This window comes from Eurypyga helias, unplaced genomic scaffold (assembly GCF_000690775.1).
Source record: "Eurypyga helias isolate BGI_N326 unplaced genomic scaffold, ASM69077v1 scaffold7299, whole genome shotgun sequence".
Lineage (NCBI taxonomy): Eukaryota > Metazoa > Chordata > Aves > Eurypygiformes > Eurypygidae > Eurypyga > Eurypyga helias.
Genome location: NW_010272640.1, coordinates 22,156 through 36,194, shown reverse-complemented (window position 1 = coordinate 36,194; position 14,039 = coordinate 22,156). Strand labels below are relative to the sequence as shown.

The window sequence follows — 14,039 nt, the reverse complement described above, 5'->3', positions numbered from 1 at the left end:
TGGGGATATCCTCTCACCAAGCCTGGGCCATGCGCAGAGCCCGCTGTGAGGCCGAGAGCGCTGGGACTCGGGATGCTGCTCCCAAAATGACGGGGCGCGCGGGGGAAAAAGAGGTGCCCGGGGGGAGTAACCACTCCAGGTTCAGTGAGGTGGCGAGTGCCACAAGTTGGGCAGGAGGATGCCGGTGAGGATCAGGCCGCAGGAAGGGTGGTGTGTACCAGCCTCATGCCAACAGGGTTTAAAGCCGTTTGGTTTTCACAATTATTTAATTCTTGGCTGGTTTCACCATGGAGCACGATGGGAAAATAGTTCTTCCCTTCTTCACAGCTGTCTTACACCGAATGTGAAGATTTATCCTATCTTCCCATGGCATAAACTGTCCTGAGGTGTTTAATGCCAGGTGGGAGCTGCTGTGGAAACCCTAACGGCTCTCAAATCAGCAGAAGAAGCAGATGATTGTTCACACATTCTTTATTATCAAAAAAGAACGAAACCAGTATTAAATTAAATAAATTACAAACATTTCTGAGCTGGTTATACATCATGCATTTATCAAGTATGGCTTCAGAGCCATTACACATCAACCTTACTGTTACTTTAAGACCAATAAAGGGACACTGGAAATCAAAATTTTTCTAACCCAGCATAAATCTGAATTTCCCTAATTTTTCTTGCCCAGGCACTTGGAAATTAGGACTTCGAACTGGCCACATTGTGCCTCCAGCAACGCCATTTGCCCACTGATGTTACATTTATTGCCAGAATTGGCCCCTGGCAACAGAAATGAGATATCCTCTTTCCTAGGCCATCGAAGTCACAGAGCATGTAGTCAGTGTGGCTACTTTCAAGCTGTCTCTCGACATCCCATCCATTAGGCTTGTAGGAACTTCAAGAAGTACAATCTGTTTTTTATACATGGGCTGTTGCTCTGAAGCTTCTTGTGTTTGGCCTGTCAGGCCTCGAGACTGTGAAATCAGCCTCCTCTAATTGAACTTGAATGAAGAACTGGAAATTGGGATTTTCCTCATTTAACGTGATGCCACCTCAGAGATACAGACGTATTGATAGCGACCGCAGGATACTTTCTTGTTCCATCTCACAAATTTGTTGCCTTTTTTCAAACAAGCAAGCAAAAGGAGCACTCAGGCGGTAACAAAAGACCATGAGTAATCACCCTCAAAGATAATACAAGAGAATTAATCTCTTGATTTTACCTTCTAGAACAAGCTATACGTGGTTCTGGAAAAATCACTGCTGTCTAAGATTAAAATAAGTTATAACCATTAGTGTTTTTTTCCTTTTGGAAACTAACCTCCTTCGGTTTTATTACTCTCTCCTGCACCACATAATCAGAAACTGAGGTAGAGAAATGGTGACTTAGTTAATGAGGTGTTACATAAAACCCAACTGGCAGAGTCCTGATGTTGTTTCCTTTAATGGCTGTCTATCTATGATGGTTCCTGAAGCTCTATTTTCCTTAAAAACGAGACATGTGGGAGCTGTAGGCAAGCCCCACTTTCTCCCCTCAGAAAGCTTTCTAGCAATCTGCTAGTGAATCAGCTCCAAAAAGTATATGTGCTTCAAAACTCTGCATTAAAGCTTGTTAAAATTTTTAATATCTTAGAGTAATAAAATAGAAATAACCTTTAAAAATATAATTTACTTCCATAATTAGGACCACTCTTTATTTTTTGCGTTCATGGAAAGATAGCAGACTGTCCAGTGTTACTTCCACTACTGTTCACTTTTCCTTCTTGACTCTTGCATTGTGTCCCAGTGCTGGAAATACCTTGTAGGAAGATTTGAAATTCAAACCAAAGAAACTGTGTTCATTGCAGTTGAAGGCATAGCAGTACATGTCTTTAAGTTAGATTTTTGAGACCTTATCTTCATGAAAGCCATATATGAGGTTGAAATGCACTGAAGAAGGGTCCCTTTAACCCTTGGCTTATGTGTAGATTTTTCAGGCTTTATATTGTCACCTCGTCATTACTGTCACAACATCAGCACCGGGTAAGAAGGGAAGGCACGAGAGAGGGAAAGGAAAATAGCAGTTGTTATTAGCATCACTCAAATATAAAAGAATGTCAGATTTTTAGGGGTGATTAAGATCTCAGCTGTCTGTCTCTGGGTTAGTGAGGCAGGCTTGCTTGCCTGAGAGGTAGATGGTCCTGGTAGCATCAGTCTGTGGTGAATTTTAATGAAGATCATGAAACGCGTAGGAGAGCATTATTACGGAAATATCACACACTGTACAAGGGTTGTCTCTTGCTGCACAAGTGACCGTCTGAGAGCTTGTCACCAGAAGCCCCGCACAGCATGAGGAGCACTTGGGCTGTTCCCTAGTTGCCGGCATAAAATACCCTGAAATTTCACTTTTACTGCTTTGGATTTATGGCATTATGAAAAGTGTTCAGAATGGGCTTCCATCCCTGTCCCTGAATTTAGTACTTGTGATCAAAATGATTTGGGAAAAACATCTTTCCCCAGAGCACTCATCCATGTTCTGGGCTAAATCTTTTAGCTGTTCCAATCAACAAGAGAATGGAAAGTCAGAACACCCTTGGGATGAACGTTTTCCTGCAATTCACAGTCTAAGAGCCTTGTCTGAAGCGCTGTTCAGTCAGCAGAAAAGAACCCTAAAGAATTTCAGAAGGGATTTGAGCTGGACCTTGGGGCTTCTGACCACGTGCTCAACCTCCTGGGCAGGCAGGACAGTATGTGCGTTTAACACACAGTAACGAGGAATTCTTATTTCTGATTACAAGCTAGTCTATTAGTAAGGGGGGAAAAAACCCTAATCCAGAAAGTAGCCCTACCGAGATAGAGTACCAAGGTCTTTGGGGTATCTGAAATACAGCCCTGGTCTGAGGCAGTGGTTTCTGGGAAGTTGGCAGGGGTCATGGAAGAGGGGCCATGGGAAATTCAGGGGTTTGCACTTACTGTGCAGGTGCTACGCAGACACACAAGGAAATTTGGGGGTTTGCACTTACTCTGCAGACACCCCGAAGGTCAGTGCACATTTTAGAATAGCATTACCTCACAAAGCGGCGGCGCCGCGCCTTGCAGGCTTTTGCTCGTGAATCAAAGCCGTGAAAGGCTCTTGGCATTTGCTTGTATTTCACTTGGTCGGGAAAAGAGGGAGAGGAAAAGAAAGAAGGGGGCTGCCCAAATTCCGTAATGCCTATGCGGGCAGGAGAGTACGATTGTGTGAGGCAAAGGAGAGCACTTGGCAAGAATGACCAATCGTCCCGTTAAGGCACCTGCCTTCAAACGAACTCGCGTCTCTTCTGCAGTTAATGAGATGCCGTTTCCTGAGTTCCTGCCTCCGTAGATTTCTGCTGCCTGCTCCAGTGTCCCGCTGCTCTGAATACCAGAAACAGCAGGAAGGAGGAAGGAATTTATCAGTTGAAGAGGTGTGATGGCCTCTTGCTTTGCAAACTTAATTGTATCCCCAGGTAGAAGTGTAGCTCTTCACGAAGGGATGGGAGAGAGGAGTCCGTTCAGGAGGGTTTGCCCGCACGCTGATGCTCCCTCTGCGCTCACAGAGCTGTCTGGGTCTCTGAGTGGAACATACTTCCAAACATCTCCTGAAGGGCACACAAGGCACGCTGGATTAGGGCCGATGCCGTGGCACAGACCCAGCAACGCAGCTCAGCAGCCATTCATTCACATAGAGAAACGCCACCCCAAACTCCATCCCTTCCCAGCCCTTCTCCACAGAGGGAAAGGAGGTTGCTCTTCCCCACGGATAGCATGGGGAAGGTCAGCATTGGAACGTATCTCCTCCCAGAGACCTGGGTTCAGTCTGTGCTGAAGAACTTCACTAGTGACCCTTCTTTTGGGCTTGAGCTAAACCTGGTTCTCCGAGTTCATCCCAGTGCGTGGAGACCACAGGTCTGACTGTGAACCTGAGCTACATGGCTCAGAACGGATTAAAGGATTCCCCCGTGGGGGTAACCTACCTGCTCCTTCATCCAGGTGCCTCCCAGAGCTCCACATCACAGGGATTTTACATAATTTTTGCAGCTAACTTTTCAAAGCGTTACTGTTGTTAGCAGTTTGCTTGGCAACGGCACAGGCGCCTTCCCATCTAATCAATCCCAACCACCGCTTCTGATTTCCACCTTATGTCCACAGCTGGAGAAGTGACCCCTGGCACTAGGACTAACCTCCTCCAAGTTCTTGAATTCTGCACTGCTTTCATCCACAGACTCGTCATAGATGGAGAGCTCCGTCTGGTTCGGCCTCTGTGCAGGAAGGGATCGAATCCACGAATTACCAGCGTGCAGGGTTGAAAGGAAAGTAAAAAGTGACTAACCCAGGCTTAAATGATCACTCATGCTTAAAGGGAAATGCCCAGGAAGAAGGGGCACAGAAAGAATCCTGTTTCAATTGTTTATCTCCTCTGACTGAGCTGGCATTTACATATCTCTCTCCCGCAATATGAGATAGCTTAACCTATTTTAATGAGATAACTGGCTAACACTGCCCTGATTCCAGCTCCAGTTATCATGCAATAAACCAACTCATATTTGGAGAAATAGCCTGTCTGACCCTGTTTCGTCAGCATGTGCCACATTCCTGCCTTGGCTTTTTCCCCTCCCACCAAAGGAAACATTCATTGATGCTGGGGTATTCGAGGACAGAGGCACGTCATTTGCTTTAATTTCTGAGGGCCAAATTCTGCCTTTGTGTGCATTTGCATGTTCCAGCCAACACCAAACCGAGAGCATAGTGCTGGAACAGCCCTTTTGGCTTCTGCAGGCTGGGACAGCATTCATCTCCCAGCTAGGGGTTTGCAGAAGACATTTACGCTCCTGAATTCCCATTGAAATCAATTCAATCAGAAGGTCCTGAGCCCATCCATGAGAATTAGGAGATGAAATATTTTCTTGGATTTAGACCTTTACCACTTGAGATAAATAAGAAACTTTATTAGGTGCAGTATTAAGTTGTTGTTCTTCCTTTGTGCTGACGCAGCATGTAAACCCCGCAGTACAGTACTTTGAGCTGGAGAAAGACTGGGGAGCAAATTTACCTCTTCTAAGATGGGCGGGTGGACAACTTCTTTGATATTTGCCAGTGCAAACAACACAGCATCATGGATCGTCAAGAAGATGTGGCTTCGGTCCAGGCCTCCTTCCTCGAAGACTCCACCTGTGCTAATGTCATTGTACACCTGGGCTGGAGAAAGAAAAAGCGTATGAAGAAGAAGGAACCCCAAGAAGGAAGCCTTTGAAAGTGGACAGTGGTCCTCTGAGCAAAAGCAGGGCTGGGATGCACAGGGAAGAAGCAGGTTTGCTGCAGGGATGAGAGTGTAGGGATCTATTTTTCTACATGCTGAATGTGGAGGCCTTCCAGTCGTATTGCTTCCCAAATGGAAGGACCTATTTCACACACAGAGAACAGTGTTTCTCTTTCCTTTCTTCTCTTCTTTCATCTGTTCTGGTTTGGTCCAGCAACAGGCTGACAGCTCGCACAGTTTGCATAAAGGACACAAAAAGATCTCCTGTCTGTCAGGAGCACATAAATGGGGGAAGATCCCATGGAAGTGCGTTCTTTGTGGATTCTTACCATGCACGTTTGCCAAGAATACTTTAATCCCAATCTTCTGATAACTGGAACACAACTAGAAGGGATAAAAGGGAAGAGAGAGGATTAATAACACTGCTGCATTGTTTAGCCATAAAGTTTTTTATCCAGGGCTTTACACGTGTTCTGGGGATGCTGAAGAAGGCGGCCGCACAAACCTTCTATTGAGGAGGGTAAACAACTTTATCCGAGCTGCCCAAGAGAGTAGAAGGTACCTGGTGGTATGTTGCTTGGCTGTGTTTGTAGTAGAGAACTAACCTTGCCCAGTGCTTTCGTGCCCATGAGGTCAACAAAGCACACTCCACTCATGTCCAGGATGATGGTGTGAAAGCTGATATAGGGCGGCGCTGTCATCATAGGGTCAACGTCTGCTGCAGGCATGATGCTGAAGGTGCTTCCTTGCAGCGTAGCGGTGCTGCCCAGCTCGCTGGAGGGGTGCACTCGCCCAGCACCGTTGGCAGGTGGACGGAACGTGACGTAGGAGATGCTGGCACCATTAGCAGTCGTCTGGTTGTTATTGGTATCTGTTGGAGAGGTGCTTTCAAAGTCTTTCTGGAGCTCTTGCAAAGACAAGGTCTACAGCAAAGGAGAAATGCACCGTCAGGGCAGGGCACAACCATCAGCACAGGCTGAGATCCTGACATGTGAATGCACCTCAAGTATTCAGTGTCATGGAGTGGTTTAGTCTGGACTAACAGATTACACAGCCTAGCCTGGTGCAGAATGAATGTCCCTTGGGGTTGGAGTACATTAGGTTAATTAGAAATGATTCGTGTTTGCATGCTATAACTGCTCAGCAGTGCAAACCCAAGGAAGCTGGGAAATGATCTTTGAACTGAAATGCTGACGTAGATGCATCCTTAGAGAAACAGCTTGGTTTCTAGCAAATAGTTCATCACGCTTCCATTCCAGCCATCTCTACGGCTTTCTTGCTCCCAGCCTTTTCCAGTTCTCTTGCATTTTAAGGTTTTGGCTACTGGGAGCTGTGGTTGGGAAGGAAAGGAGGCAAGAGGTGGTAAGTGTGGCTAGGGAGACAGTGCAGACAAATCCTGTGTCAAGAGGAACTAATTGATGAGGACTTCATCAGCACCCAAACCGAGTTACCTTGTTCTGCCTCAGTAAGAATTTTGGTAGCTTTGTTGGGGGTTGTGCTGTCCCCTTCTCCTGCCTTTTCATGTATTTCTTCCTGGCTAAGTACACTTTAACAGGATCCACCCCGGTCTGTGGAAAAGAGAGGGGGTTTTCTTTGAAAAAGTCTGTTCAGCCCCGTAGTCAGGGGCTGCCGTTTCTTTCTTCCCATTTCCCAGCCTGTGGCACAGGGGGACAGCAGCAGCCAGAGTGAGGTGATCCTGACGGCAACCAAGCAGCAACATCTCCAGTAACTCATGCAGGGAGAAGAGACTTGCAGTAGCAGGGTGACTCTGCTTTGGCAGAGCTTGGAGGAGGATACCTGCCAGGATTTGGGCATAACCTCTAAAATGATAACTACAAAGATTCGTGAAGATCAGGGAGAAAAGGATGGAATTGTGGAGGATGGATGTGACCATCTTTTATGATCATCCTAGGGGTAATCATCTCCGTGTAGCAACACAGGAGAGAGCAAGGGCCATTTGGCTGCAAACAGAAATTTCTTAGGGCATTGCTCACCTTGGCTATGATCTTCTCGCGGAATATCTCTGAGTTGGCAAAATACAGTGGCGAGCAGTAGGTCACAATTTTAATCCCATTAAGTTCATGTACCTGCATCAGAGAGAAGAGCTCAAACCAGGCATGACAGGGACTGCGTGGGGTGCAGGGGGGCTGGGAGTTGGGGGAGCAGGTCACTGGGAAGGTCAAGGTGAAGAGCAGCTCTCCTGCGCCCCCTGAACAGCAACATGCTGATCACGTTGGGTACCAGTGGCGAAGAACAGCATTTTCTCTGAGGATACTTCAGCTTCCTCTTACCTTGTTGTAAGCTTTAGGGTTCTTGTAGATGTCAGTGGAAGTTACTTGGCCCAGGGCAGAGCCGTTACGGCTAGGAGAAAAGAGGCGACCAGAATTAGAGTAAATGTTGCAGGGGAAGAAAACTGCTTCACATTCCATACCAGGATTTGAAAATTTGCTTTATGTAAATACTTAGATTTCATCCCTGCAGAGTCTACAGGGCAAAAATAGTCAGCAATTTGCGATCCCAGACTGGGAAATATTAATAAAGGGCTTTGATGGATTAAAAATGGTGTGCAAACTTCACACCAGTCTCTGCACATACACCGGGCTCTTTCTTTTCACGAGAAGGATTTTCTGCTGGGAACTATGCAGCTTTTCGTGCTGGAGTAAATACCTTCAGACTTCCCCCTGCCTTGGGATGTGCACATCGCTAACCGTGCGCAGGAGTGGGAATGCAGGCAGTAAATTAGCGCCTGCCATTCCTGTTTGCGCATTCCAGGGGCCGGGGAGGACACCTGCACTCCCCCAGGCTCCTGCCACACGTTCCTTCCACACATGGGCCAGAGGTCGGTTATAAAAATAATCTGTCGTTTATTCTGCAACTGGGAGATTCTTCCTTCTCTTCTGGTTTTTCGTAGCTACGCTGGTACTTACAACTGGGTATGGAAAACCACGACCAGCACGGAAAATCCCACGCCCACAGCAACTCCGTAGGGAAGGCTCAGGAAGAAAGCGGAGAGGAAGCTCACCAGCCAGACCAACTGCAGAAAGAGAAGAGCATGGCAGGTCATTTTACTCGACCATGGGCTGGAGCACAGTGATGGATGGAAACTGGCTCCGTGCTGATATTCTGGACCCAAAGAATTACACAGCTGAGGATCAAAAGACCACGACCTGAATTCTGCAGCTATTCTAATTATACAGTTTATTGCATGCTTTTGTGTGAAACATCATTGCTGGGAAGCTTGCCAGAAGCCCCAGTTTTTCAGCCGTAAAAGCAGCCGGTGCGTTTCTTCACAGCTGCGTGAACACCCGCACTGCTCTTTCAGTTCAAAAGGTATCAGCTCATCTAGTCCAGAAAAGGCTCCTGCAGATCAGCCCATCTGCTGCTCAGTAGCTGCTCCCAGCCCCAAGAAAGCTCCTGCTGTCAGTCAGAGCATTTCAGAAGGAATGAGCATCTATCTGAAAACTGTCTGAGCACCTACTATAAATGGCCTGAACACAGAGCAGATTTGATGACAAAGTATGACAGAGCATACCAAAACCTGCTCCACCTCTCAGCTCAGAGCTCTGCCATTTGTCATTTTTATGTATTAGCACTCAAGCATCTCCCTCCATGTGAAATCAGTCCTACCTAAGCATATAAACATGCCCTCTGAGAATAGTTATCAGGTTATTTTTATCCCATTCTCAATACTGATAAAATTAACTTTGACCTTGGACAAATTAGGGTAACTTTGATGACTTCAGCATCTTCATGCATGGTGCATATAAATGTAAGTAAGGGCTTCCCTCCAGACTTCACACTGTGTCTGGGGGCTGACCCCTGCAGTCAGTGCTGAAATACCACCAGGCTTGAGGTAATGAACACCGAGACATCACCCAGAATTGGTGTTCCCCATTTTGGGACAGGATACTGTATCTAGTTCAAATTCCAGGGAGATTAAGGTCAGGGGAATGCAGTTCACTCCATTGGCATCTGCCTGGTCCCCAGATGCCTACAGGTGCATCTGTCCTTGCTGGTTCCAGCAGCCCAGTGGGAATACAGCCCAGTGGGCAGTGGGTCCGGCTGAGCTGTGGAGGACAGATGAAACCACAGAGGTTCCCGACAACCTCTGCTGTGGTGGCCACTTCTGGCAGAGACAGGCTGGCAGGGTGTTCCCTGGGCAGCACCGTGCATCTCTGCTCAGTTTGCTGTCCACTCAGGTGCCTGCCTGGACTTTGGGCTGAGGGCTGCGGACCCCATGGGACCAGCCACTGCTCCCTTCGGTGATCTCTGGTAAAGGGCTGTAACTTCACCTGCTCTCACACGAGCCGACCCAGACCTTCCACCCTACCTACCAGGCATCAGCAGAACCCATTCAGAGATGTGCTTAAATCACCCTAAACGATTCCCAATAGAGAATCCCATCTTCCCATCTTTCCCGCTCTGCCAGTTGTCTCCTGCATAACCGTGTCAGCTCAGGCCTCACGTATCCCTGGTCCAGTCAGTCTGCCAGGCTCAGTCCTAAGCATGGACCAATTGTTTTGTAGCTCGTGCCCCGTGCTGGAGTGTGCCTTCACGTCACAATCACACCCCTGCAAAATCTCTGCCTGGCCGCTAACCCATCTCTTCTCCAGCACCTGTTTGCACAGTGTTTTGGGAAGGCTCTTGATGGCTCAGGTCAGCCCCTTTGGACTCCTGATTTCTCCGATAAGGCGGTTTGTCGGGACCTGACAGGATATTGGCTCAGTGTCCACACACACCACTCAGCCGTGGGAGTCCTGTTCAAACACTGTCTTTTTATGTCAGACATTTCCAAATTCCGTTCTCACTCCCCCGCACCCCCTGCCTGGGTTTATACATCAACCAGTGCCTGGAGTCCTTATCGCAGTGAAGGGCTCTCCTCACCCTGGAGGGCTATTGTGTGAGTTTTTAAGTCATGACTCCTAGATATTGAGCAGGGCCGGTTTGGCTAGTTCTGGGCAAACAGGCTCCCGCAGCTGATTGGCATTTCAACAGAGCAGGTAATAGTTCAGGCCTCTCTGATATGTGCGCTAAACATGAGAGTGCTCAGCTGGGCAGGATAGGCTCCGCTGCTGCTCGGGACCTCGTTGCCGAGGGGTTGGAAGCACGATCGCGCCGAGAGAGCGAAACCCAGCTTCTGCAGGGGACTCATACCACCCTCCAGCTCCCAGAAACCTGCCGGGGGACTAGCCCGCTTGCCCTGCCTCTGCCTCGCTCGGCCGTGGGCTGAGCTGCCAGGTAAGGCAGGCGGATGCCTCCCACCCATCCCCAGGCACTCACGCAGTCCAGCTTGCTCTTCTTCCACAGGTAGAAGGGATCAGCCAGCTGCTTGAGGGAGTTTTTCAGGTTCACAGCGATGAGGGCTCCTAGGACAGACTGTGGAGAGGGGTGGATCAGATGTTGATGTGCAGTGTGGATGCAGCAGATGCTTTCTACAGTGTCTGCCTTCCTTGGACCAGTTCCCACAAGGGAATGGGAAAGGGTGATGCGCACAAAGATCTCACTTGGATCTGAATATAATAATTTAGACTAGTCCTGCTTCCAGAGGCTCAGTGCAGACAGGACTCCAGGCCAGGAGCAAACCATGCCGGGCAACAGTTGGCATCAGGGGTTTTTGGAGCAAGGCTCTGCCTTCGCTTGGGTGTGTAGAGTATGTGATGCAACGGCCAAACTGTTTGCACGGATGTTTGTATTACCTTCGGAAGAGGTTCGAGGTAGATCCCCAGAGCCAGCATGGTTACCATAACCACCATGGCCACAAAGAAACTTGCGACCTGCAAAAAAGAAAGAAATCACCTTAGCAAACATCGTGGTCTTCCCTATATGTGTGATCAGGTGTCCCTGCCCATGGCAGAGGGGTTGGAACTACGTGACCTTTAAGGTCCCTCCCAACCATTCTATGATCAATCCAAAGAGCTATCCAGGGAACAAAATGGGGTTGGGGAGGAAGGAAATTCTGCTTTAACAACAGCAGTGTGAAGTGCTCATGTACGGAGCTTCTCCAGACCTGCAGCAGCGATGTCAGGCTGGCAGCATGTGGCAGCTACAGGGGTTTGCAGTCAAGCAGGGAAGAGAGGAGGAGGAGGAGGTACTAACTTGGGATTTCCCTCCTGCCCCATCGATGGCGAGAGTGACGGAGAGAGCACAGCAGATCACGTGGATTTTGAAGAAGGATCCAAAGAAGTTGCTGCAGCCCAGGGCCAGCATTTCCTGGGGAGATGAGGGAATGTGGTCATCAGAAAGGCGAGCTGCCTGTCCTGCCCTGCCAACACGTGTGAGCTGCCAGGCAGGGGAGCAGGTACCCAAATCTGGGGTATGTGTGGCCAGGGAAGGGTCCTCCATTCCCTGCAGTGTGTCCCAGACCCTTTCCTTCCAGTAAGAGCTGGGATGGGCTCTGGTATAGGAGGGAAACCTGGAAGCACAATTCCACATAAACACATTGTCATCTGTTGACACACTAAGGGCAGGGCTTCATGTGGTATGTGTGGCTGTTATTGAAAGCTGCCACTGTGCCAGTGATGACAAAAGAGGATTATTTGATGTCCTGCCTCTCACAGTATCTAGGTGACGCACCGGGAATCCAGGTTTCTCTGCTCAGTGAGAAACACATGTGCCTCGTTGTGCTCTGAAAACCTGCAAAAATGCCGTCTATGCCAGCACTTGGGGCTGAAGCCTCGAGTCTGGGGGCAGAGCAAGGCAGAGAGCTCAGCCTGAGGCTTCCTTCCCTTTTGCAGGCTCTCTCCAGTCCACGGGAGATGGATCTGCCATGTCCTTTTGACCCCCACGTGGCAAGCTGCCATGTGAGCCTACATGCATGGCAGCAGCACGTCTGCTTGAAGCAGAGCACGTTTGAAAGCTTCCCATTCAAGCAGCGAGGTTTCTCTTTCACGCCTGAGAGCAAGGGGAACGGTCCTTGACGGCATCCTCCCAGGCCAAGCGTTACCTGGTTGGGGTCCACGTCATAGCCATGCTTGGCTGCCAGTGTTCTCCCCATGGCTAAATTGATCACGTAGCTCACGATGGCGAGCGAGAAAGCTGTGCCGATCATGTCTTTCCACTTGTTCACCAGGGGCAGGGTTGGCGCTGGGAACCTGCACTCAGAACGGAGGCGAGAAGCAGTTGTGACACTTGTGTCTGGAGGCTGGTGAAGTGGGTGAGGAGCTCGTGTGTTCAGGAATGACATAATCCGTGTCTACACTGCAGACAGCTTGAGTGGATGCTGGCAGTTGTGTAACAGGGTGCAGCAGTGCTGCCTGACAGTGCTGGAAGTGAACTGTCATGCAGCAGGGAAGAGTGAGGTGTTTTCCAGGCTGCAGGAGGAGGAGGAAGGAAAAATTATCTGGAGGTTGGGTCAGAGCTGTACATGCACTTACCCCATGCTGATCTTCCCAACGACTGGCATGCCATACTTCTCGGGCATGTTAAAGCTGCCAGAGATTGCAGTCGCAACTATTACCTGAAAGGACAGGGAATAAAAGAGCAGTAAGCAGGAAGAGCATGAGCTCTCTCAGAAGCACTAAGCTTGCTGTGCTCCCACAGCTGGCACTCGAAAATTAGCACCAAATTCAGGCTAGGAAAGGAGGGAAGCTCCCCAGCAGGAGTTATGTTCCTCAACCTCAGCATCACCAGGATGCAGGTACAGCCTAACAGGGATGAGCTGGGCATCAGAGAGATCCTCCATGAGGATGGCCCAAATTCTGACCCCAAGCCATGCTGGGGTCATGTCATATTCACTGTGTAGGTGCTCTACATGATGAGCAGAAGTGGGTGTCCCGGGGCTGTCAGGTGAGGTGAGGGTCCAAGGGACAGCACGTGCATCACTTACGATGATGATCTCCATGGGGATGGGCATCCGGATCTTTTTCATGTACTTTAGGTTGAGCTCCTTGACAACGATCAGGAGCACAGCGCTGACCAAAGCATAGACCAGGGAGGCCACGTTTGTCTTGGGCAGCCCTTTACAAATATCAATGAATGTCTAAAAGGGAGAGAAGAGGAGAAGGTGTCATGGGGAACGTGGACAGCAAAATGGAGAACACTCGTTACCATAATCAACTGCAAACACTCTGAGATTGATGAGAGTGAGAGAAGCGCCAGAAACCCTGCTGCTGAGAGTTCAGCAGCCAGCCCCGGGTCTGTGTTCTCCTGTTAAATGCAGTTCTAGCTGCATCAGTGGAGGATGCATCCATGGAGGATGCAGGAAAGCCCAGGAAGGGGTAAACCTGTTCATAAAAAAGTTTCTGTTGCAAACAGTTGTGCAAGACTCCTGCTGTAAAGCAACACAGTTCACATTCTCCCCAAATCCCAGACCCATTTAATTATTTCTAATTAGAAACTAGCAGACAAGGGTTCAGATAATACTGTATAGGAAATCCAGTGGCAGAAGCATAGGTGTGCTGGGCTGGGAGTGGTGCAAACTCCTGGATTCCCCCTCCCTCCAACCCTGTCCTTCTCTCCCAGCACCCCTTTCCCTTGCATGGGTGGCAGTGATGCCTGTGGTGTGGTGGTCACTGGGGGAGGAGGTGCAGGGAAGGCCCCTGTCCAGAGCACCCACTTACATAGACGATAGCTAAGGGCCCGGTGTAAGATGGGACTGTCAAGCCGAAGACGTACTTGAGCACGGAGATGAGGATCTGCAGCCCCGCTGCTGTCATGAAGCCCCTGATGAAAGACTCGGAGAGGTAGATAGCAACAAAGCCAAACTGCAGGAATCCCAGGCACAGCTAGGGTAGGACAGACAAGGCGTTATGAGAAGCGTGCCAGCCTGGAAGGCGAGGTGTGGAGCCCGAGC

At 49.2% G+C, this 14,039-nt stretch overlaps 1 protein-coding gene across 1 annotated transcript in view; it reads right to left on the bottom strand.

Annotated features, from left to right (window-relative positions):
- Window positions 1-3,542: 3,542 nt before the first annotated feature.
- Window positions 3,543-14,039, bottom strand: part of SLC26A9 (solute carrier family 26 (anion exchanger), member 9) — a 12,978-nt gene continuing 2,481 nt past the window's right edge. Inside the window, exons 5-20 of the mRNA XM_010159183.1 lie at window positions 13,807-13,971; window positions 13,074-13,226; window positions 12,622-12,704; window positions 12,192-12,339; window positions 11,345-11,458; window positions 10,945-11,022; window positions 10,529-10,624; window positions 8,176-8,282; window positions 7,540-7,609; window positions 7,243-7,335; window positions 6,700-6,816; window positions 5,854-6,171; window positions 5,578-5,632; window positions 5,042-5,187; window positions 4,173-4,250; window positions 3,543-3,590 (exon numbers count right to left, since the gene is read on the bottom strand). Of these exons, the coding sequence (XP_010157485.1) occupies window positions 3,543-3,590; window positions 4,173-4,250; window positions 5,042-5,187; window positions 5,578-5,632; window positions 5,854-6,171; window positions 6,700-6,816; window positions 7,243-7,335; window positions 7,540-7,609; window positions 8,176-8,282; window positions 10,529-10,624; window positions 10,945-11,022; window positions 11,345-11,458; window positions 12,192-12,339; window positions 12,622-12,704; window positions 13,074-13,226; window positions 13,807-13,971 (1,869 nt within the window). The remainder of the gene's footprint in view (window positions 3,591-4,172; window positions 4,251-5,041; window positions 5,188-5,577; window positions 5,633-5,853; window positions 6,172-6,699; window positions 6,817-7,242; window positions 7,336-7,539; window positions 7,610-8,175; window positions 8,283-10,528; window positions 10,625-10,944; window positions 11,023-11,344; window positions 11,459-12,191; window positions 12,340-12,621; window positions 12,705-13,073; window positions 13,227-13,806; window positions 13,972-14,039) is intronic.